The 24,818-nt window shown below is 45.9% G+C and overlaps 1 protein-coding gene across 1 annotated transcript; it reads right to left on the reverse strand.

Annotated features, from left to right (window-relative positions):
* Window positions 1–445: 445 nt before the first annotated feature.
* On the reverse strand, window positions 446–24,431 carry PTGR1 (prostaglandin reductase 1). The gene is made up of 10 exons (XM_045840982.1): window positions 24,293–24,431; window positions 22,028–22,143; window positions 20,431–20,476; window positions 18,626–18,682; window positions 15,224–15,391; window positions 11,081–11,198; window positions 8,768–8,923; window positions 6,763–6,871; window positions 3,386–3,504; window positions 446–693 (listed from the first exon to the last, which is right to left on the reverse strand). The coding sequence occupies exons 2-10, from the start codon at window positions 22,131–22,133 to the stop codon at window positions 583–585; spliced, it is 990 nt and encodes a 329-aa protein (XP_045696938.1). The 5' UTR covers window positions 22,134–22,143; window positions 24,293–24,431; the 3' UTR covers window positions 446–582.
* Window positions 24,432–24,818: the final 387 nt, after the last annotated feature.

Consider the following 24,818-nt stretch of genomic DNA (forward strand, 5'->3'; position numbering starts at 1 on the left):
TGTATATTCCCCTGTGTTATCTTCTTTGTAGCTGTTGTGAACGCCAGATTTCCTTCCTCAGTCTGTCCTGTTGTGAGACTCACCTGCAGAAGCCCTGGACATCAGCAATGAGTCTTTCTTGTGTAATATAAGCAACGGGGCATGGGGGGAGGGGGTATCTCAAGACTTTTATTTCTGCAGGGAGGTAGCTAACAGTATGGGTACCTGATATATGCGTATGCCAGGCATTATGGTGGTATTTTAAATAAATGTGTAATACGTGTGTAAAGTACATGGTACTATTCTTTACAGATGAAAAAAATCAGAAGTCCAAGGTCACAGAGACAGTAGACTTTTGGACTCCAAAGCCACTCTTTTCTACCATATCCCAGAAGGAGCTGTAGGAGGCAGTGAGGTGACTGGCTGCTGTTCACAAGGAAATATTCATTCTCTATTGCTAATTACATATTGTTGAAATGTACTTTATTAGGTGGTTTGAACTCATTACAACCCCATTTTTACAAAATGAAGATAGTATACATTTTTACTAAATGGTTCAAAAGAAATTAATCATCCAAATGATTCCTATGTGTCATTTTTTGTTCATGCTTTCACTATCGTTTTCCCCAAATTATCTCCTTTCAGCATTCCCATAAATGCAGCTGGCATGTTCTCAAAACCTTCAGTGATGTGTTCATTGTACTGGATTTTACCCTGTACCAAAACAACAACAAACATAACGTTAGTATCATATTCTAAACGATATGCTCTTCTCATTGCAGCAGCGAGTGTGTCAGGTATGTCATGGGAAATCTGGAACTGTCAGCTGGAGACCCTGTGACCTCCGGGTCAGCTGGGGGCATGATGCGCATACACGGTGCATGCAGTAGATGACAAAGGACACATAAGAATTTAATAATAGGCATCAGATCACAGTGTAACAATAGGAGAAATGTCACAAGGAAGTGATTACGTAATTCCTAAGTAAATTACATGGAAAATGTACTAATGCCGTGAACTCAGAAGAGGAGAAAGGAGTGACCCTTCAGGGAGCCACCTGCGTTCATCCTTCCGGGGACGGGGACGTAGCTTTATGGCCCCTATCTGACCCCTGTGGAGGCAGAGCCTTGTTCAGGAAATTTAAATACCATGACACCTTCCTAATCCGTCTTCCCTTCAAGCTTCGATTCTTTTAATGTGTGTTTGATATTCATTTAGGAGTTTGGGAGGGAAGGTTTCATGTAGTGAGGAAGGTTCTTCATTCTCTTTCTACTCCAAGGCAGTCTACTGAGTGGCACTAATTCACATTTGCATGTCTCTTCAAGGGGGTCTTACGTGGAGACCTGAGTTACCAATGCCATTTTTTCCGCTAATGCATTCCAGTGATGGTTTAGCACCCTTCATGGACTTATGGAGGGACCATTTGCTTGAGGTCGCTTGGCTAGTTGGTAGGGAAGCCAGTATTTGAACCCTTGACTAGAAAGTCCAAGCTCATTCCTGCTCTTGAAGGGGCAAAGAACCTGGAAAGGGTTCAAAGCTATAATCCAGTTTAAGGGTTAGAAGTAGAGGATGCATACCAATATTAAATGTTAAAAATATGGGACCTTAGGGTATAGGATATGGGGTACATGGGAACTCTCTGTACTTTGTGATTTTTCTGTAAATCTAAAACTATTCTAAAATAAAAAAGTGCATTTGTAGAAGGTAAGAGATGAGAAAAAAAGTAAGTGGATGAGAAATTAGGCCAATTCGCTACTTAAAACAAAACTATAATGAGTCTCACTTTGTTAGAGGGATGCATTAGGGACAGCAGCACAGTGGTGTCTTGTTGTTAGCTATGGCCATGGAAGCACTAGATTCAGTTTCACCAACGGCGACGCAGAGGCTGCACGCTGGGAACTTAAAAATAATTCAACCCTTCCCAGCTTCCTGGAAAGAGCCCAGCCCAGGGCTCCACGTGTTAGACTGGGAAAAACGCCAACCTCTTGTGGTCGCCAGAGGAGCAATCTCTTTCTTTGAATTGAGAAGTGATCATAAAGCCAGCAATTAGGAAGTGTGATACCACTTTCCCCCCTGTAAAAGCTAAATTAAGGCACCTCGGTTACTCAGATTTCTATTGACTAAAACTTAACATGGTCTCGGTGGGAAAATGATCACAGCACAGGGCAAAGGGACTGGCTTCTTCCTCTGGGTCTCAGACATGGCCTTCAGAAGCTCTAACACAAGGCATGGAAGAGCCATGGCACACATATTTGCCCCTCATCTATTCGACAAGATTCATTGAATCCCTACATTGGTTTGGACACTATTCTAGATGCTGAGGATACATCAGAAAATAAAATGCATGAATGCATTGTGGTTACATTTTCACGGACAGGAGACAGGCAATAAATTAATAAAGAAGTGGGTTGTAGTATATATAATATTAAAAGATGATCATTGCTATGGATAAAAGATAAGGAGGATCGAGAGTTTAAAATAGGGTCATTGTAACAGTTGCTTCATTCAGAAGGCAGTTTTCAGCAAAGACATGAAGGAGGTAAGAGAATTAAGCAGTGACGAGGGGGTGGAGAGGAGAGGGGAGGGACTGGGTGAGTAAGCAAAGTGAATAAATTCTAAGGAAGGAAATGAGAGAGGTAATGGGGGAGAGATCGTAGGCAGCCTTGTAAGTTTTATTCTAAGTGAAAGGGGAAGTTTGCAGGGTTTCGAGCGTAAGAATGACGTGGTCGGATTTATGCTTTCAAAGGTCACTCTGGCTGCTGGGCTGGGAATCGTCTGTAAGGGCACAAAGGTGGGGACCAGATGGAGGCAAACACAACATCCTAGACAAGCGGTGGCCTGGCCCAGGGTGGTAGCCACAGAGCGGGAGGAGTGGTCCAATTCTGTATGTAATTAGGAGCTCGAGCCACCAGAATTTCCCAACAGATTAGACATGGGGATGAGGGAAAGGAACTAATCAAAGGTGACTTTAAGGTTTTCATGTTGAGCAACTAGAAGGGTAGGACTGCCCTAACTGAGATGGTGAGGTGCATCTATGGAGCAGGTTTTGCAGGCAAGATTAAAACATACTTCATGTCCAACACGGTAAGTCGAAGATGTGCACCACACCTCCAGGTGGAGCCATGGAGCAGTCGAGCTCAGCGGGAAGGTGTAGGCAGAAGAGATAATTAGGGGCTGTCAGCCCACCAGCACTTACAGCCATCCGGCTGGACGGACTGACTAAGGGGTAGGTAGAGTGTGGGCAGAGAAGAAAAGAGGCCCAGCGATCAGTGCAAAAGCCTGAGATCTGGACTTCAGAAAGAATGGAGAGAGTATAGACGACACTTCCAGGTATTCTGCTATAAAACAGGGAGCCGTGGGGTGTATTTGCAGTGGAAATCTGAAGTCTGGCTCCGGAGGCCCTTACCTCAGTGACCCACTTCAGCAAGTCTTTCAGAGCCTTCTGGCGGACCTCCCCTTCCCAGCGGGTGACGATGAACCCTTCCATGCGGAGCTGCTGGTAGATAACAACCTCTGGGGGTGGGCCTGCGAAGAGGAGGACACATTTGGCGACAGGGCCCAGCAGGGCCCGGAGGTGGCCGTGGTGGAAACAAGCAGACAAGTCACATCACTGTCCTCTCTCGGCCTCCCCTTCCGTTTCCTCCACTCTTTTTGGACCCACGGGGCTGCCCACACATCAACGTGCCCTCTGTGGTGGGCAGAATGATGGCCCCTACGATGTCCACGTCCTAATGCCCAGAACCTGTGAAGATGGTACCTTACACGGCAAGAGGGACTTGGCAGATACGCTTAAGGACTTGAGGTGGGGAGATTATCCTGTAGCATATACGTGGGCCCAATATCACCACAAGGGTCCTTGTAGGGGACAGAGGGATGCAGCAAAGTCAGACTCAGGAAAAAAAATACACGATGATGGAAGCAGAGGTCAGAGAGAGATTTGATGATCTTATGCTGCTGGCTCCGGAGACAGAGGAAGGGGCCGTGGGCTGGGAAATGCAGACTCTTTCTAGGCCTCCAGAGCTAGAAAAGGAGAGAAAACAGACTCTCTTCTGGAGCCTTCAGAGGGAACACGGCTGTGCTGACTCCTTGGAGACTTCTGACCTGCAGAACCGTAGGACACTACATTTGTGCTGTCATAAGCCACTAAGTCTGTGGCCACTTGTTACAGCAGCCACAGGAAACACACCGGGGCCCTTGCACAGGTCTGACGGCCAGGGAATGGTCATCTGGACGTGCCAGAGGCAAGGCCCGCTACCCTTCCCAAACAGGTCTACGGAACAGCAAGAGGGCCTGAGGACAACATGAAAACATTTCGACACTGCTCAAGAATGAAGACCCTCGCATTCTCAATACTTAGCATGTTTTTCTTGGTGGATTCCTGCAGTCATTCCATGGCATAAGCCCATCTCCCGTTCTGCGCTCAGAGGAGATGCAAAACAACAAGAGCCCGCCCATGTATTAAGAGCCAATGAGAGAAGACATCGAGAGGCTCACAACTCCCACACCTGCCGCCGTCCTCGCCATTTCAGGATACCGAGAGTTGGCCTGCACGCTGGGTCTCACACTCGAGTGTGCATCAGCGTCGTGTGCAGGGCTTGTCAAAAGAAACCTCAGAGCCCCTCCCCCTATTTCTGATCGTGGCTACGGAGCCAGCCCCAAGAATATGTATTTCTGACAAGTTCCCGGAGATAGTGACACTGCTGGTCCTGGGCTCACACTTTACGAACCACCAGCCCAGAAAAAGCACCAGGCGACCCTGTGGCCCGTGAGGCGGCAGTGTCCTATGTGAGAAAGAAAAGTGGTAAGGTGGCTCGGCTTCTTCTCCCAAGGCTCTCAAGTGACTGGAGACTGAGGGGATGACACCTGACCAAGTGCCAGGGAGTCAAGTTCAGTTAGGACAGAAGGGACAAGAGGAGTGGCAGTGTCTATTTTCAGCACCTTTGATAACTGCCATCGCTCAAGCCTCAAGTCCCCACTCACTGCTCTGGAGACAGTAACCTTAGCAGTCAGAAAGATGGGGCTTCGGCCCGAGCTAAAAGCAGCTGATGCACGACGAGTGAGCCATGGGAGCGACGCAGGGGAGGTCACGCCCAGACTCTAGAGGGGTCTCACGGAAAGAGCGCAGCTTCTGAAAGCACACATTTGTTTTTTGGGCAACGGGGTGGGATCCTCATTTCCTCCTCTTGGAAGAAGGTGAAATTCTGTTTCTGGGCTTGTCCACTCTGAGGGGAATGTGGGTTTCTTTAGGGAGAACCCCAAAAATATGTGGCTTTAGAGTTGCGAGGCGTAATCACTCGCCTCCGAGCTATGCTAACAGTGAAGTGTGTTAGACGTTCTGGACATCAGACGCAGGACAGCATCCTCTCTGTTTAAAATGGGATGGACGAGGCCAGCTGAGATCTTGAAGACCTATCTGAGCAGCTGAGCTTCCAGAGACTAATTGCTAAAAAAACTAGATCAAGTTACTGTGTCCAAAATATTTGGCTATATTTCATTGAACTGTGGTCAGGAAAATGTATCCTTTGCCCAACTGACGGGCAGATTTCTCACAATTCTGGCTTAGTGTCCGTTAGAAAAATCTCAGGGGAAAAGCTCCCAAACAGTAAGATTGTCAAGGGAACCTGGAGTTTCCTTCTTGGAGAAGGTCGTGTCTTTGATTTTTCACAGCTCAAGAGGGAATCTACAGGTTGTCCATCCTTCCCTGGCCCCTTTCACTATGGAGTGAGGGTGTAAATTGCGTGATATTAACTAGCAAGGACATGAGGTTCCATTCACAAGTCAAGCCCATCCCAGAATGAAAAACCAGCCTACTTATGGTTGACTAGATCCTGATAATAATCTGGAAGATTCTTTTTTGTTCTTTGCCCCTTCTTTGGACCACAGTGAATCTGTTATCTCACCAACAGCATGGGAAAATGCAGAAAAGGACTCTGTGTGTGTTGTTCAGAAGACGTGCCTATGTTTTGAGTCTGTCACTAATAGGATTGAAATTTCTGGTCTGCACAGCCATTCACTGCCCCATTCTGTGAAACAGGAGGCCTGGACAGCACATCTCAGAGATGGGGAGCTAATGAACTCAGTTTTCCAGCTGACACTGCTTTTAGACCTTTATAGGAATGGAGGTGGGAGGGGGCGGTCTCAGCATAAGGGGGTGAAGAAGGGCGGGGGTGTAGGGCATGGACGGGCTCAGAAGCAAAACAAGGACAATCAAAGAATGGTGGGCGTGGCGGAAATACGCACTCCTTTCCCTTGGAGTGGACACTGTCAGTTCAGGAGGCCAAGGTGTCCTGGGGAAGCACCGCTCACCACTGCCTGCAGGAAAGGGCAGCCTGCTGTCCCCCCATTGCCCACCTGAAGTCACCTTCTGCTCATGCTCACACCTCCAGCAAGATCCCAAATGGCCTGAAGGATCCCAATATTTTACCAGCCAGGCCGAGGTGTGCAGTTTCTGAATCAAATCATGGCTGTCTTTTTACAGTTTTTCAGGAGGTAGGTAAAAACTAAAACTTTTAGTATGTGTTTGTTCCATAGTTTCAGATTCCTGTTATTTCTTTTTTTTTTTCATTCTGATCCCATAGTGTTTTCTTTTTTTTAATTTTATTTTACCTGTTATTTCTTTCCATAAAAACATAAGCTGATAAATATGATTTCATCAAGAATGTCAGGAAGTCCTTTAAATATTTTGATAGTCACTAAAATCTTTTCAATACGCTCATGCCGTCTCTGTGAACCTTCTCCTTATCAGTCTTCCTACACCTGTGGCCACGTGCATGAGCTCATTACCTGGGGGAAGTGGACGAGTGAGGTTATATGTAGAGATGGCCCCGCATAGAGCAATTCTTCCAAACCTCTTCATCTGGGGGATAACGACGTTTGAAAATTCTCCACCTACCTAAATAGTACAAAAAAAAGAGAACAAACCCTTAAGTAATCTAAACACTAGAAGATTCCAAAAAATTATTCATTTACAATCATTTCACATTATTTGCCTTAGCAGCAAAAGCCCAAGTGACAAAAGAAAAATTACACTGAATCGCCAAAATTGAAAATGTTTGCGCTTTAAAGAACACCGTCAAGAGAGTGAAAGGCAACTTACAAAAAGAACAGGAGAAAATATTTGCAAACCATATACAGTGAATCCTCATTACTACTGGATTCCGTATTTGTGAACTGGACTGCTTACTAACATTTACGTACAACCCTCAAACCAATACTCACAGAGCTTTCCTGGGTTAGCTGCAGACACGTGCAGAGCAGGCAGAGACGCAGAGTTCCCGGCCAAGGTCAAATGAGGCCACGGCTCTGCCTGCTGTTTCCAGCTCTCTTAGGGAGGTTTCCCAGGGGGTGAAAACAGTAGGGGGCAGCGCCTTGAGTTCAAGAAGCTCCGGCTCTGGAGCCATGTGGATGGAGTACGAACCCCAGCTTTGGAAGGGTGAGTTTGAGGGGCAGCCTTCGGCAAGTCACTTAACATTTCACCGAACCTTGTATCCTCTTTTGTAAAATAAAGAAAATGGAAGCTACAGGAAAAATTGTTTTGGGATTTAAGATTATAATCTATGTACGATGTGTGTGTATATATATCCTTTTTCTAGGAGCACTGAATGGTTCAGTGACGTTATAGAACATAGCTACCAAGAATACCAAGAACTGACTGTGTATGATACAGAACTTGTGTCCAGAATGTATAAAGAAGCCTTACAACTCAATGAATAACCCAATAGGAAAATGGACAAAGGATTTGAACAGATATTTCTCCAAAGAAGATATACAAATGGCCAATAAGCACATTAAGAGATGCTCAATATCATTAGCCATTAAAGAAATGCAAAACAAATCACAATGAAATGATCATGTTGAACCCATTAGGACAGCCATAACAAAAACAATAGATCACAAGAGCTGGTGAGGATGTAGGGACACTGGAACCCTCATGTGTTGCTAATGAGAATGTAAAATAGTGCAGCCATATTGCCTAATAGTTTGGCGTACCTCAAAATGTTAACCATGAAGTTACCACGTGACCCAACAATTCCACTCGTGGGTGTATACCCAAGAGAAATGAAAACAAAAACTCATACAAGAATGTTCATAGCAGCATTATATAATAGCCAAAAAGTGTAAATAACTCAAATGCCCATCAACTGAGGAATGGATAAATAAAATGTGATATATCAATACAATGGAATATTATTTGGCCACACAATAAGGAATGAATCACTGATACATGCTACAACATGGATGAACCTGGAAAACATGCTCAGTGTAAGGAGCCAGGCACAAAAGACCACTCTCAGGGGAAGTGGGTAGTGAATACTAGTAAGTACAGCATTTCTTTTCAGTATGACAAAAATGCTCTAAAATTGATGGTGGTGACAATTGTATGATTCTGTGACTATACTAAAAACTACTGAGTTCTATATTTTAAATGGTGACATATCACAATAAAGCTTTTTTAAAGGCCTATGTACTTCCTTTATAGATTTTTTAAGGTTTTATTTATTTATTTTTAGAGAGGGGGAAGAGAGGGAGAAAGAAAGGGAGAGAAACATCAATATGTGGTCGCCCTCCATGTGGCCCCCACTGGGGACCTGGCCTGTAACCCAGGCATGTGCCCTGACTGGGAATTGAACCAGCAACCCTTTGGTTCACAGCCTGCACTCAAACCACTGAGCCACTGAGCTACACCAGCCAGGGCTCTTTATAGATTTTAAGTGGAAACTCCAGAAGTATATTCCCTTGCATAGTTACTTTGTTAGTAAATCATACTTTAAGTTTAACTTGTACTTACATTATCAAAATAACAATCATAACCATCAGGAGAAGCTTTTTTCAAAGTTTCTTCCAGAGACTTAATCGTCTTATAGTTAAAGGCAACATCAAATCCAAGCTTTTTAAGGTAGGCAACCTTATCATCAGACCCTGCCGCTCCGACAACTTTGCAGCCCTGAGTGGGAAAAAAATGGAAACCATCTGTAAGTCACAAGCATAGACTAACTCCACCCTCCTGGCCTAATACGGTCCGGCCCCCTAGAACACTCTCCGAGGAGCTGAGCCACACAGGTATGAGGATACCACAAGTGAAATTAGTCCCTGCACCAGCGTTCACCCCAAGAATAACTTCAGCTTGCCTCCGACTCCCCAGCACATCCTTTCTATGTTCATGTGGTTTGCCGTTCATTTCCATCTGCTGTGTTCACAGCATACTCATTTGTCTCTTGTTTATTTGGGGGCTTCTCTCCCCTTGCACTGACTCGCATGCTATCACTTGATGTCGTCGTCCGTTAGACTATTATTTTGGCTCAGATCTGGGACTCTCATTTCATAGACAGCCCTCCTGGTAACAGCCCTCGCATTGTCTGATTTGGCCCAGAGCACTGGACTTGATGCTGCTTAACCACAGAGGCACTGGAGAACATTTTGAGAAGCGCCATCAGAATGAGACTAGAGATTATACTGGCACATAGAAAGCAGCTCTTCGGAAACCTCTTGTATATTCTGACTGTACCGCGAAGACCAGAACGCGGGCCGCTGTGCACTTTCAGTTAGGGAAAGACCTCCGGGGTCATACGTGGATCTGCACCAGCAATGGCTGCTATACACTGTCTCCATTCCTTCGTGACACAAGCCAAAAACTCTTTTACAAAAGCTGCATCCTTTAAGCTTTTGCCTTCCAGCCTTATACACTCACAGGACGATCCTGTTTTCTCTTAAAACCTCAGTGCCTCCTTCACGCGGACGATTCCCGCATCTATTATCTCCTGCCCGTGTCTCTCTGAATGACTTCCAACTCAGTATTTCCAATAACCTTTCCGCGGACAGCCTGGAGGGACCCCACAATCGAAGTGCCTACAACAGAATGTCTTCTTTCCTTCTCCGTTTCTGTGCTGCTCCTCCTCCGGTCTCCACTGAAGTGAACGGTGCTACTCCGTCATCCAAACCTGAGACACGTGGATCACAGGCGATGCGTTTCGTTCCCTTTCTCTCCACATCCAATCACCAGGTGTTACTTTTGTTCGTTTTTTTTTTTTACCAAATGTCCTTAAACGCTTGTCCTGACCCCCAATCTCTTCTGTCACCGCATCACAATTTTCACCTGAATTATTGTCAGAGTCTCCTAATCGGACTCCTTGTCTCTAACACTTTGTCCCCGTGAACTGGGAACCAAGGCCAAAGTGACTTCTCTAAAATGCAGAACTAGTCACGTCTCTCCTTTAAGGGTCCACGTGTCATTAACTGCCAAGTTTACCTGGTAAATGCTGAAATGACATTTGATAAAACACAACACCTATTCCTATTCCTTTACTTACTTGCCAATAAATTCTCCCTGCAATCTCCATGGTAGCCTCAGCTCTCATTTGTATTCCAAGCTCCCACTGGCTCTGGCGACCAGCCCGAATCTTTGACTATTGGCTGTAGCCCTGTATTCCTCGGTATTCCACCTAACTCTTTCCCTAGGAGCTGGGTTCTGAATTCTGCATCTCAGCCTCTGGCCAAGGACCAGCTAAGCCAGATCACCTTGGAGCACTCCCACTGGGGGACACGTCCTGACAGCGTCCGAGCCACCTGCTGCCTGTGCCCCCACTCTCACTTCAGGTCTCCTGAACACAGACACCTGCCCAACTCAGAGCCAGTGTTTCCACGCCCTCGGTTCCTCCCAGTAGGGAGTTCCCAAGCCACGGCCCCACCGCTCCGGGCTGACTGCGCTGGCCTTTGCAATGGGGCCATGTGGGTGATGACGCAGTCGGCTGATCTCGAGTCCCTTCCTCTGCTGTTGGGGGAAATCACAAAGAGAGGAGATAAGGCTATAACAGAAAACGTTGGGTAAAAACCATGAAAGCAGTTACTGCTTACAAACTCGCTATGCTAGACAGAGGCCATTTATGATGTGATAGCTGCAATGCTGAAAATAATGCTCAGGTCTTCTTGGCTACACCGTTTTCCTCACTCCCTCCATTTCTCAATCGTTCCCAATCTTCAATTTCTGAGCAAGAGCCACGAGACTGAAATCCAAGACTGCGGGAGTCCGCTGTGTCTGCTGTTGTGTTTCCAGTGCTCGTTGTGGCTGCAGAGTAAATGTTTGCTCCTGGGGGAGGGCACTTACCTTGAGCTTAGCGATCTGCCCCACAACAGAGCCCACGGCCCCTGCGGCTGCATTCACCAGAACTGTGTTTCCACTCTTCGCCCCGCAGATGTCGAGCAGGCCAAAGTAGGCTGTTAGGCTGAGGAAAGAAAATTAAGGATACGTGGATGGATATGTTGCTTTGCCCTTAACTCATTCAGATACACCCCAAAGACCTTCTCAGCAGCCCACTGCCACGGGTCCAGGTACAAGAAAACAAGAGGAATAAACATTACCCAGTCATTAATGGTCCACCTCCTTCTTCCCTCCTCCCTCCCCCAAGCAGAAATAAAGATGACAGGACTGCGGCGGGAAGTGGCTGGAAGGGGGCTGCATCCTGTCTATCACCAGGTCAAGTCTCGGGGGTGAAAGAAGATGGGTCCCCCTTGAACTCTGGGCATCCAAGAATACAGAGCTTGTGCCTGATTCCCATGTAAGCCCTAGGGACACGGCAGGCTTCATGGAGAAAGCCTCTGTGTCATCCTACGTCGCCACAGAGGGTCGGAGAGAAACACCTTGAGTGTCCCATGGCTCCTGAGCAGTACGGAAACACTCCTGAAACTTCCTCCTCTCACCGCGATGGGATGTCAAGGTTAGTTCACAGGGATAGTATCTCTGGGCCTGCAAGGCTGCAGCTCACACAGCATTGATGGGGAGCAGGAGAAGAGACCGGGTGGAATGCCGGCTCGGAAGAAGGCGGGGCTGAAGCCACAATGGGAAAAGTCACACCTTCGGTGGGAGACCAAACTAAAACTAAGACAGATCAAGTTCAAGAAGTGGTTGCCCCCCTTTTGCTGACACTGAGCTTGCATTAGCCCCCAGGGAAAAGAGAAAGGAAATTCTGAGCTTGAAACCTGAAATGATGTGAGAAATCACTGAGTTGAACTGGGTGTTTATTTTACTACACCAGCCAAAATGGGGGCTTGAAATAGAGATACAGTGCTATAGAAAGATTTTAGGTTTTATTTTCAACCCTGAGTCTGAGCCAATGAAATCCATACCCATTGTGGTGACCATTAAGGCACTTTCGAAACTTCAGACAAATTCGTGTAACGTTATTTCTATGTAAACAGACCCTACATGTTGGCGTAACTTCAGCTTCCTCAGCCTCTGACTATATCTGAGGGCCTATGAGAGTCAAGCACTGGAGGGAAAGGCAGTGGATGGCAGAGGCAGCACTTTTTCCAAGGGCCCAAATATCGAATAATCCCTTAGGCCAGTGTCTTTCAAAAGATGAATGGAGCACTACCTGCCTCAGAATCACCCGGAGTCTCTATTGAAATTCAGATTCCTGCCCTGGCTGGCGTAGCTCAGTGGATTGAGCACAGGCTGCGAACCAAAGTGTCGCAGGTTCGATTCCCAGCCAGGGTACATTCCTGGGTTGCAGGCCATAACCCCCAGCAACCGCACATTGATGTTTCTCTCTCTCTCTATCTCCCTCCCTTCCCTCTCTAAAAATAAATGAATAAAAAAAAAAAAGAAAGAAATTCAGATTCCTAGGCCCCGCCTCAGACCCACTGATTTGGAAATTTTGGGATGTGGAAATCTGAATATTAATAAGACTCCAGGTGATTCTTAAGGATGCTAGCCACTGAGAACCACCACCTCGATGAATACTGACACCAGAGTGTGCTGGGCTCATGGGCCTAACCCCAAAGAGAAGCAGAGGGCACCTTTATCTTCATGTCATTCCACCCATGACAAGTAGAATCCCCCTTCTGCCAATCTACCCTGTAGGCATTTCCACAGTCTGCTTTCCTTTTAGAGTGAGGGGGGAGGGAGGGAGGGAGGAGAAACATTGATCAGTTGCCTCTCGTACTCCGGGGACCAAACCCCCAAGCCGGGTATGTGTCCTGACTGGGAATTGAACCAGCGACCCTTTGCTTTTTGGGACAATGCCCAACCAACTGAGCCATACCAGTCAGGGCTCCACAGTCAGCTTTCTATTCAATCTCTTGATCTAAGGTTCCCAAGGCCTCTTCCAAACATTGCCAGTTTTTAAAAATAAAATGAAGATTACATGGAGAAGCCAACAGTCAAGACCTTCTGGAGGGAAATTCAAGACACACTCTAAGCGGGACAGAATCGATAGGCTGGACAGCAAAACACATGAATTCTTCCAACTCAACTGAGAGAAGAGAAAGGTCCTACTGAAGGCATTAATGTGATGCTTAGGGGGCTGTTAGATCTGCAGAGCCTGAATAACTGAAAGATACCCCTAGGTTTCAAAGTTGAACTTCTTTTATACTCCACGGCAGAAGTGCCAATATTCTTGAAGGGTTGACCTATCCCATTGATAAGTAGTTCATAGTGGCAGGAATTCTCAAAGAGCAGGTGGTCGTGTCACCAGAAGAGGCCACAGACAGGCATGGCCTCACTCCTCCCCGTCCGTCACCGAGAGCAGCTGGGATAAAGTCAACTGGAGAAGAAATGCACTCCTTAGGGGCTTGGAGCAGGTGAATACGAAATATACACAAAGGAATAAATGATCCTCTGGTGTAGGAGTCAAGATCTCCTAATGTTTTTCAAATTACTTTCTCCCCCACTCAGTCATAAGAGCTTTCTCTTAGGTCTCCTCATGCCTACCTTCACCCCTGTGCTCCGACACCTGGCTCACAATTTTGGGAGACAGGTGTGTGGGATAAAGGTGGGAAGAAGAGCTCTCGCCGGTAGAGGGGACAGGGCAGGCAGGGACGACCAGGAAGTGCTGCAATTCTGTATCGTGCCCACTAAACATCACATGGTGTGAAGCATCCTCTAGTCTCACAATGCTGTCCCTCGGCCATGGCAACTCTGAGCAGTCCACACTCTGAGTGGAATATGGTCTCGGGGTATATGGGAGCGGTTTTTGTGAGAGGCTGATCGTGAGGGCGTATATTTCCATTTCATTTTTTAAAAGTCCTTTAAAGTATGAAAAAGAAAGAGGGAGGGCAGGTGGGGAAAAAGGACGGAAGGGAGGAAGGGAGGGAGGAAGGGAGGGAGGGAAGGGAGAGATCACACAACATAGTGAAAGGATGGAAATAAATGAATTCCAGGCTGGAAAAGTTTTGGGGTCTCTGAGAGAGGAATTCAATCGTCCTTGCTTTCCCAAGGCATGAAAGGAAACACAAAGTCCAAAGTGCAGCTGGGACCTGGGTAGTAGACACAGGGTGAATTGACTAGGGGCCTTCCTGATGGGTGGGAAGAACTTCCTGAGGCCAAGAGACACTTGAGTATTTTAAATCTGTGCCCAGCTGAGAGACTGAGCCACCCATACTTGTGATTCACCGTAGTTAAGGGATTATTTTGCTGTGTATAATATGTACTTTTTGCCCAAATTTTTGAGAGAAATAGGATGTGCATTATACATGGATAGCACGAAGGATGCGCATTATACATGGGTGGCACTAAACTGTGGGTGCGCATTATACGTGGCAAAATATGGTAGTTAAAGTTCAAGTCCGCTTGCCCCTCAGGAAACTCAGAAGTGCATAGGGAAAGGGGAGGAAGAATACGGATACTGAAAAGCCAAGGTAGATTGAACTCTTTCCCTTTTTAACTTATGAAAAGGAGGCAGAGATGAGTGATGAGTGAAGATGAGACCGTCCCAGGGACAGAAGGAGGCGGTGCCTTAGAGTGACCGTTTGCCAGCTGCTTGAGGGGGATCGGGCTCACGCCCCACATGGCTTCTCACTTCCTCCTCCTCCTTGTACCTGAGTGTCTCTGATCTGATTTTCTCTCTCTTTCCTTCCGTCTTGAGGCTAACTCTAGCTTAGCCTTTCCTCTGCTCTTAGTCCCACCATCTTCTCTAACCGACCCCTGAACATAGAATGTATTTTTTTAAACTTTTATTTATTTATTTTTAGAGAGAGAGGAAGGGAGGAAGAAAGAGAGAGAGAGAAACATCAATGTGCGGTTGCCTCTCACATGCCCCCATGTGGGGACCTGGCTGCAACCCAGGCATGTGCCCAGACTGGGAATCGAACCGGCAGCCCTTTGGTTTGCAGGCCAGCACTCCATCCACTGAGCTACGCCAGCCAGGGCAGAATGTCTTGTCTCCTCATACCAACCAAGTTTTGGGCACACCATTTTGGAAACGCAGAGTGTCAGGCATTCAAACAAATGACATATACCCACGAAACTCACCCTGTCATGCCGACTGTCCCCAGCCTCAAAGACAGAGGTAACTTGTCTGGCCACTCCTCAGGCAGCTTCTCCAGTTGTTTGCCGTCAGAAATGGAGTGTGTTGTCCAGCCCGAAGGAGCTGAAACAATAGCTCCTGTGGGGAAGGCTGAGTTTTTACTTTCCACAACTCTGAAAGATAAAGCGCATCAAGACACGTGAAACCTCCTGCCTCCGCAGAGAGTCGGAGCGCTGTGTGGTCAGCGCACACAAGGAGCACTGCGGTGGGCAGTCCATAAATGGGTACCCACCCACATCTCCCCACCTCAACTCTGAGCCATCGGTCTCTCCTTCTTCTGAAGAAAATACATGGGCCATCAGAGAGGAACTCTCTCTCAACTGGCCCAGCGTCTGGCCCTGTCCTAATCCACTCCTCTCTATAAGAAAGAGGTGTCCGTCCTCTGTCTCATTGTGCCCTGAGCACCAGTAGCTTATGCTCCTCGGGGCTCGGCCTCCATTCTTTCGCCCTTCCTCCCTCCTGAATCATTAACATTTTCCTCTCTGCTGTTCCTTTCCCTTAGCACGTAAGTATGCTCAACTCCCCCACTTTACAATCCCGTTTTCTCCCTCCTCACCCCCAATGTAACACCCCTGCTACTCCACTAAGGTCACAACTGCCCCCTGATAGCAAACTCCAGTGGACACTCTTCATTCATTATCCGATGTGACCTTTCACTGTGTCCAGCAGGCTGGGTCACCCAACCTCTTCCCCACTGGTTTTCACTTCTCCTTCCAAGCTGCTCCTATTTTTTTTTTTTGTCTCATTTGCTTATTCCCTTTCTTCCACTGTCTCCCATTCTTACTGCTTTTTACTATTTCCCCCAACCCAGATCATAAATTTATTAATATATAACATACATCTATTTTAGAAAATTTAAAACACATAAAATAAAAATATCAGTTCTAATCCTATGAAACAAAGATAACTTGTAATATTTTGGTGTATTTTGTGGCAATCTGAATGATTTATTTTTAAATGTGTGTACATTTATTTTATGTTTTGTAACCTAATTTTTTTGTCAACATTATACAAGTCTATATAAGTTGTACTTTTTCTCATGTTAGTAAGAGCCTTCAAAAACTATAATGAATTTAATTATTTCTCCATTGTTAGACATTTATACTACTTCCAGTATTTTTCCTAATGTAAATCACACTTCAATTTATATTCATAAAAAAGAATGTATTATTTTCTTAGGCAGTATTTCTCTCAGTGAAATTACTAGACTAAAGAGCATTAAAACATTTGTAACTATTGCCGTGTATTCCTTTCTAGAAGGTTATGCCACCTTTTGCTTCTACACTCAATTGTGAGAGTATCATAACAACATTTCCATTATTGGGTATTATGAAAAAAAACTTTGCCCATTCAACAAACACAAATACATGTTCATTTCTCTGATCATTAGCAAGAAATGTGTAAGCCCTATATGAAGAAAACTGTTAGATAGGCCATCACACAAAAATGGATAAATGGAGAGCTATAATTTATATTTAGAAATACTGTAGAGAGAGCAGTTTCCTCTAAATGAATCTATAGTCATTGAAGTTGCAATAAAAATCCAAGTAAGATTTCAATAAATGGTATAACTGACTAGTCATTTGGACATCAAGTAAACACTTCAGTCCTTATTCCAAAATAAAAATAAAATGACTCCAAGAGTTAAATGTGAAAAATTGAAATTTAAAATGTAAAAAATGTAAATAAAAATGCTAGAAGAAAATAAATATTTTAGCCATTTCGGAGGGGAGAATACCTTTATCATCATGCAATGAAACCAAGAAGCCATAATTAGAAATATTAATAATGTAATCTTATAAAATGTTCAAACGATGATTGGACACAGGAAAAAGATAAAGATAAACAAAGACCCAACTATTTCCAAAAGGAATATTCCTAACAGATGAGAAGCTTTTACAAATCAATATAAAAAAATGAAAAGACCTAAAAGAAAAGAACAAAGGACATAAACAGATGATTCACAGAAGAAATTGATTATTAATTTACAAAAAGAATGTCAACATCGCTAATCATGAAAGAAATGCAAATTAAACTGAGCAAGAAGTATTGACACAGTCCTCTCACATTGCCAAGATCAATGGCGAGCAGTGGGGATATAGGTGTGTGGGACACAGAGTCTTCAACGTGTTATTCCTGGGAGTGGAAACTCACACAATCACTTCAAAGACCAATTTATCACCAACTCTTCAAATTAAAAATGTGCATCTCCTTTGACCTAGAATTTATACTTCTGGAAATTTAATGTAAAACAATATTCATCCAAGCAGTCAAAGAATATACAGACACACACATACAAGTGCATACATGTTCCTTGCAGAAGTATTTTTTAAAATATTTTATTTATTTATTTTTAGAGAGGGAAGGGAGGGAGAAAGAGAGAGAGAAACATCAATGTGTGGTTGCTGAGGGTCGTGGCCTGCAACCCAGGTACGTGCCCTGACTGGGAATTGAACCTGCGATGCTTTGGTTCGCAGCCTGTGCTCAATCCACTGAGCTTTGCCAGCCAGGGCCTTGAAGAACTATTTGTAGTAAAAAAAAAAAAAAAAACAACAAAAAACCCTGGAAACAGCTATCAGTAATGGATTAGTTAAATGGCAGATAACAATGGCATAACTTGTAGCCATTAAAGACAGGAAGTGCCCTGGCTAGTTTGGCTCAGTGTATTGAGTGCTGGCCTGCAAACCAAAGTGTCCCTGGTTCGATTCCCAACTGGGGCACATGTCTAGGTTGCAGGCCAGGTTCTCCAGTAGGGGGTGCTCAAGAGGCAACCACACACTGATATTTCTCTCCCTCTATTTCTTCCTCCCTTCCCATCTCTAAAAATAAATAGTCTTTTTTAAAAAAGAAGATAGGTAGTATAATTATATACTATCAACAAAGGATATCCATAACATATTGAGAAAGGGCAATTTGCTGAAGAACCTTTAATCCTATTTTTTAAAATTATAAATGTTAGTGTGTACTGAAAAATTTTTGAAATAATAATACATTAACAACAGTCATCTCTAAAGTTGAGATGATGCAGGAACTTCCAGTTTCCAAGATACAAATTTTTTGTTTTACTTGATTTTTTACAAAATAATTATGAACTGGACAAACATTTTTTTTTTAGTAATTAAAAGTAAGGATAGCAAAATGAAATTGAAACGATGACAATTTCACAGCCCTTCCTCCCTTCCCATTGATCAGGAAAAGGACAGAATTCCCAAGTTGCTTCTAAGTTCAAACAATGAGTGGACTACAAAAGCTGAAGGAATTCTGAGAGCAACGGACAGAGATAGGGCCCAGCAGAAGGTAAAGGGGAGACATATTTTCCAAACACTGGGACACATGGAAATAACTACCTGGCCACTTGCTCCCCCATCATGGTGTCACCTTCCTTCAATCTTTTGGCCGCCACTCTGGAAAAAAAAAATTCCATGCTTAATAAATAGGAGCATCTGGGAAATGGGGGCCTGAGTTTCAAGCCAAATGTTTAACCGCTGGGGAAGTGTGTGCAGAAAGGAAACTCAGGTGCGTGAGGGCAGTCCAGCTGGGTGAAATGTGGGAGGGAAGCTGTGACAGGTAGTTCAGTGCTGGGACCTCAAAGGAGCATCTGGTGATATTTTTCCACGAAATGAACATGAGATTCTAACCATAATGCTCCATGGTAGGTGAGTTTCTACCAATGGCTTGAAAAACATACAGGAACTCAGGTACTACTGGGTACACGCTATCTCGAACACTAGCTGTGATGCTGTGACCTATAATAAAAATCTGTTATTTGGATGTGTTCTCCTCGCTGGCACAGAGCTCCTAAAACTCTTGGAATTTCCTAAGTGGTGGGAGCCTTCAAGGTCTTTTGTTATGTAAATGAGAGGACTGTGGGAAAGATCATCCACCAGAGGACCATGCCTGAGGGTTAGACCTTTTCTTCCCACCCATGCCCTTTACCTGAATGGGAGAGGAGCTGAGGGTTGAGTCATTAACTAATGGCCAATAATCTAATCAATCGCGTCTACTTAATGAGGCCTCCATAAAAAATCCTCCATAAGGACAAGGTTCAGAGAGGTCTGGGTGGTGAGCACGTGGATTCGTGGACTCATGGGGAATGCAGTGCCCCTGGAAAGGGCCACAAAGCTCTGAGCCCTGTCCCCACACCATGCTCTATACATCTCTTACCTCCGACTGTCCCTGAGTTACATTCTTTTATAACAAACCAGCGACTCTGTGGGTAAACTGGTTTCCAAAGTCCTGAGCTGCTCTTGCCAATTAATGAAATCCAAGGAGGTTGTGGTTTAGAACCTCTGGACTATAGCGGTTGGTCAGCAGCACAGGGAACAACCTGGACTTGCAGTTGGTTCCTACAGCAGGGTGAACCCTCCTGTGGGACTGAGCCTTTAATCTGTGGGATCGAACACTATCTCTAGGGAGGTAGTGTCAGAAGTGAGTTCAATTGTAGGCACTCAGGTGGTGTCTAAGCTTTGACTATCAGTCAGTTATTTTTTTAAAAAGTTACTTAAAGGAAAGATGACTATATTACTGTATTTTGCTGTGTATAATATGCACATTTTTGCCCAAATTTTTGAGGGAAAAATAAGGATATGCATTATACGTGGGTAGTGCTAAAACATAGGGTGCCCATTATACACAGCAAAATTACCTAGGCAAAATACTGCTGAGGGGTTTGTGGCCCACAAAGGCTTGTACTCTCTCCCCTCCCAGAGTATTTACTGAGTGCACAGTGTGAGTCAGCTGCAGATTACCCACATTTAAACAATACAGGGAGACAGAAGGCAAGAAAATCTAACTTCAGTCTTCGCATCTTTCTCTATTCAAGTTATTTGCCAGTACTGAAGTGGGCAACTTGGAGATTGGCTTCTTTTTTTTCTTCTAATTTTTCTGCAAGCAATTCTGGTGAGCAGTGAGAGGCAAACTATGGACATTAAGAGAGCTGACTGTGAAATGAAGGTGCCAGGGTAATCCCTCACCAAGCTTCTCTGAACTTGGCCTGCAAAAAGGTGAGCACCCACAAATCCCACCATGGACACTGTGCGGGGAGAATCAGGCAGAAATGACTGCTTAGAATCAGTTGGGTATTTTCCAAGATGAACTACTTTAAAAGAGGGTCTAACACACAGGATGAGAATGTTTAGGAGGGAAGTAATACCTCATGTAAGGATCCACAGTGAGGAACAGAGCTTCCAGCAGGACCTCTACGAAAAGAAAGCATTCCACAGGCAATTAGAAACTCAAGGCCTCGCCCCTGACCTTCTAAGTAACACAGATAATCTTTCAGCCTCAGGCTGCCCTCTCCTCTGTGCCTTCTGTTGAAGAGGCAAGAAGGACTCTCACACTCTCACATCCGGCCCTGCCCAGCCAGTTGTTGCCCATCATCATCATCATCATCATCATCATCATCATCGTCATCACCTTTACTCAGCACTCCATGCTTTTCATGGACTACTTCATCCGCTATTTTCAACAATTATTGTTTTCATTTCATTTAAGCTTAGGTTCAGTAACTTGCCCAGGGCCGTGTTTATAACCACTATGTTATAGTGCTCACAGAGGGTTTCATTACCAGTTCCGGTTACCACTAAAGGCTGCATGTTGCCCTGGCTGGTGTAGCTCAGTGGATTGAGCGCGGACTGGGAACCAAAGTGTCCCAGGTTCGATTCCCAGCCAGGGTACATTCCTGGGTTGCAGGCCATAACCCCCAGCAACCGCACATTGATGTTTCTCTCTCTCTCTCTCTCTCTCTCTCTCTCTCTCTCTCCTCCCTTCCCTCTCTGAAAATAAATAAATAAAATCTTTAAAAAAAAGACTGCATGTTGCTGGACCTTCTGTACACATTCTCTGGAATTCCGAAGTTGAGTACCGGCTATCCGAATTTAGCTGGATCGATAACTTTGCCATGCTACTTGATTGCGTGCCCTTTTTGCAAAGCTCACCTACTTGTAAACACCCCTTAACAGACACTCCTCGGAGTCTGCTCTACAAAGCTCGTTTTGAACATGTTATGAAGTATGTTGCCATTTCTCTCCCTTAGATTTCTTTATGTCCAACTTGAATAAGCCCTCCCCGCAAGTGGACAGAAGGCCCCTCAGTGAAGGGTGAGGGTTTTTACCTCCTTGTCTCCTCACAGAGGGAGTCTGAACTCTGCTCACAGACTATCTGTCTCTACCCCACTGCCCTCACCGGACCACCAGGCCCCAGAGAAAATCCTCCCACGATCTGGTCACAGTCATGTAGACAAATGCACCCATGCACGAGTTTCAATTACTAAGAAAGAAGAGGGATCCTCCAACGTGAACTCAAGGTTTCATGCAGAGAACTTTGACAAAGTCTCTATGGCCTATTGTAAAATGGCCACGAAAACCTCCCATCTCTGTGTGGTTCCTCCCAATAAAAAGTCTCCCAACAAGAAGTCTACTTCCCTTTCCTAGGTCTGGGCTTGGCTATGTGACTGGCTTTGACAAATTGACTAGCAAACATGACCCAGGTAGAGGTTTGAAAAGCACTTGCACGTTGGAGTTTGGCAATTCTTGCTGCTCTAGATTCAGGTGGCCACTGTGAAAATAGAGCTCACACTAGTCTGCTGATAAGGCCACGCAGAGGAGAAATGAGGCATGAACTGAGGCCACAGAATTGTTTACCAATAAATGATTGCTGTTTGAAGTCGCTAAGTTTTGGGGTAGTTTTTCATGCAGCAAAGGCTGGCTGATACAACCTCTTTCAACTCAAATCATATGATTATGTCTTACCTCCATTTTTTAAGGGCGGCAGTTCAACAGTCTTCATCTCAAAGTCACTGCCTGTAGGGTGGCCTTCAAAGTGCTTCTTCAAGGTCCAACTCTTAGCACGAACCATCCTGACGCTCCTAGAACACAGCAAACATGTAGTCAAACATCGCGAAGTGACTGGATTATCACAGCTCCCTTAGCTGTGGCACTGAGGCCAGACAGCCGGGTCTACCCACCAACTACTTCTCATTATTATCATTTAGCATCAGTCATCAGATTTACTTAGTAGCCACTGTTTTTGTTGCTATGTTTTTGTAAGGACTTCATGTGCATCATTGCATTTTATCCTCATAAACTCCCCTATACGGTAGGCATAATTATCATTGCCAGCGTACAGCATACAGGAGAGAAAACGGAGGCTTCTTTGGAAATCTTCAAGGCCAGGAAAATGTAACCCAACACAGAAATTCTTCCCAGCCAGCGCTAGGGTACTGAACAGACAGCTGGTGTGCAAATACTCCGTTTCTCATTGCACACCAAGTGAAGCCTAAGAAACAGCATCAAACACAAAGTACCAATTGGAAATCTATGCACATCTTTCAAATGGATAGAGCAGTGATTTTCAACCTTTTTCATCTCATGGCACACATAAACTAATTACTCAATTCCTGAGGTACACCAGAAAATATAGCATATTCCAGAAAATGTTTTTGCTTATTTGACAAAAAAAGGTATATTTTGCCGTGTATAATGCACATTTTTTTCTGCAGAAATTTTTGAGGGAAAAATAAGAATGTGCATTATACATGGGTAGTACTAATTCTGTATCTATATAAATGTGTTTAATTCTTTCATTTATGCTTATGCTTTAAAAGTGCCACTCTAGCACACTGGCTGACATGGCTCAGTGGATTGAGTGTTAGCCTGCAAACCAGAGTTCCTGGTTTGATTCCCAGTCAGGGCACTTGCCTATGTTGCAGGCCCAGGTCCCCAGCAGGGGGCGCATGAGAATCAACCACACATAGATGTTTCCCTCTCTCTCACCCTTCCTTCCTGTCTAAAAATAAATAAAATATTTTTTTTTAGTGTAACTCTAGAAAGCAATGATAGCCATATGCAAAATAATACCCTGGAATACGATAATCGGCTTTGTTTCTAAATAAAAATAAATAATTGAATTAAAAATTTAAAATGAACCATTTCCCCCCCTTCAAGTCTGGGCTAAAAATGTGAGTGCATATTATACACAGCAAATACGGTCATTTTGATTCATTCACACCAGATGGCTACGGTTGTGTTGCTTACTGCCATTTTTTTTTAACTTGACAATCTAAGGGAAAAGAGGTCACTATTTACCTGGCTAAACAGTCAGGTATGGTATGTTTTAAAAATTCTTGCGGCACACCGGCTGAAAAATCTCTGGGACAGCGCAACAGGTTCTAAGACAGTCTCAGGAACAACCGAACACCACCGAGCGGCGCTGCTGCCCCAACCCATTTTCAGGCTCGAGTTTTCTTTGGCACCGAAGGGGGCAACCAGCACGAAACCGGGAGAAGGTCCCGGGCCAGGCTCTGACTTGCCCCGCATCGCCGGGAACCGCGCCTTCCCCACCAGCGATGCCGCGGCCGCGGGCGGTTCCACTCTGCCCCCAGCACCGGTGCGGAGCCCCCGCGGCCTGGAGGGGACGCTTCTGCATCGCCACTGGAGCGGCCCGATCCCCAGCCCCGCTCTTCCTTCTGGTTTCTTTTCCCAAAATGGCAGCCGCCGAGAATTCTGAATCCGCCGCAGTCCAAGGACCCTCTAGGAAAGGGCCAGCCCGCTGCGGTTCCGGGAGGTTCAGGGAGCGTCCGGCCCCACCCCACCGGCGGGGGAGCCGGGTGCGGATGTGCGCCCCGCAGGCACTCTCGCCGCAGGCTGCAGCACCCCCGCCCCACGCGCCCCCGCGTGCCCACCCACGGAGCCCCGACCCCCATCCTTCTCCTTCCACTCTGGTCCCGGTTTTGCAGTCCCGCCAGCGCCTCGGCCAGTCCCCCTTCCCGAGCAGGCAGCTGCGCGGTGCCGCGGGAATGCTGGCCGGGCCACGCTCCTGCCTCCGGCACCCGTCCCCGGAGTTTCAAGAAGTTTCAGGGGCGGCAGCTTAGGAACCTCGGCTCGGTGTCCTCCGAGCGCACGTCCCGGAGGTTATTCAGCCAAAGGAGAGGGAGAGCCACGCGCAAACACTCCGCAAAGGGCGTTTAGCAGCTCAGCAGGAGGAAGACGTGGGGCCGGGTGGGGAGCTTTACTTACAGCAGTTCTCGAGTCCCGCTGCCTGGAGAAGGAGGTTGAGATTGCGCAGCGGAGCACCCGGGGCGAGAATTTATTGATTTGGTCCCAGAGAGGGTGGGGCTTCTTCCAGGGCAGAGGCAGAGCTGGGGGTGTGTGTGTGTGTGTGTGTGTGTGTGTGTGTGTGTGTGTGTGTGTGTGTGTGTGTGTGTGTGTGAAAGGGTCCTAAGTGCGGACCGGGCAGAACCATGATGCTGCATAGGAAAAGGAGTGTCCTCAGGCAGGTAGGTGCAAAGGCAGGGTCCCGGGGTCTGATCCAATGCTGACTCTGGGCCAACCGCCCACCCCCCACCCCCACTCTGCCCCACAGCTAGTCAGGCACCAACTCGTCCACCCCAGGGCATGCGTGCTGGTCCCTATTTTGCCTGATGAACACACCTTTGATGACCAGTTCGAGGGTCATCTCCTTGATGAGTCCTTCACAGACTCTCCCAGGTAGGAGTGAATGCTCCTGTCACTGGGGCCCCCACCCCACCCCAGCCCTGCAACA

The sequence above is a fragment of the Phyllostomus hastatus genome, unplaced genomic scaffold, assembly GCF_019186645.2.
Source record: "Phyllostomus hastatus isolate PE091 unplaced genomic scaffold, TTU_PhHast_1.1 phas_contig_34, whole genome shotgun sequence".
NCBI classification, from domain to species: domain Eukaryota; kingdom Metazoa; phylum Chordata; class Mammalia; order Chiroptera; family Phyllostomidae; genus Phyllostomus; species Phyllostomus hastatus.

What these genes read in the sequence shown, in the direction of transcription:
- PTGR1 (XM_045840982.1), bottom strand. Translation starts at nt 22,133, where the DNA reads ATGGTTCGTGCTAAGAGTTGGACCTTGAAGAAGCACTTTGAAGGCCAC. An exon ending in GGCAGATCGCTAAGCTCAAG is followed by an intron (nt 8,924 to 11,080) that starts GTAAGTGCCCTC and finishes TTTCCCACTCAG; the next exon opens with GGCTGCAAAGTTGTCGGAGC. An exon ending in CACTCGTCCACTTCCCCCAG is followed by an intron (nt 3,505 to 6,762) that starts GTAATGAGCTCA and finishes TCCTCTTCGCAG; the next exon opens with GCCCACCCCCAGAGGTTGTT.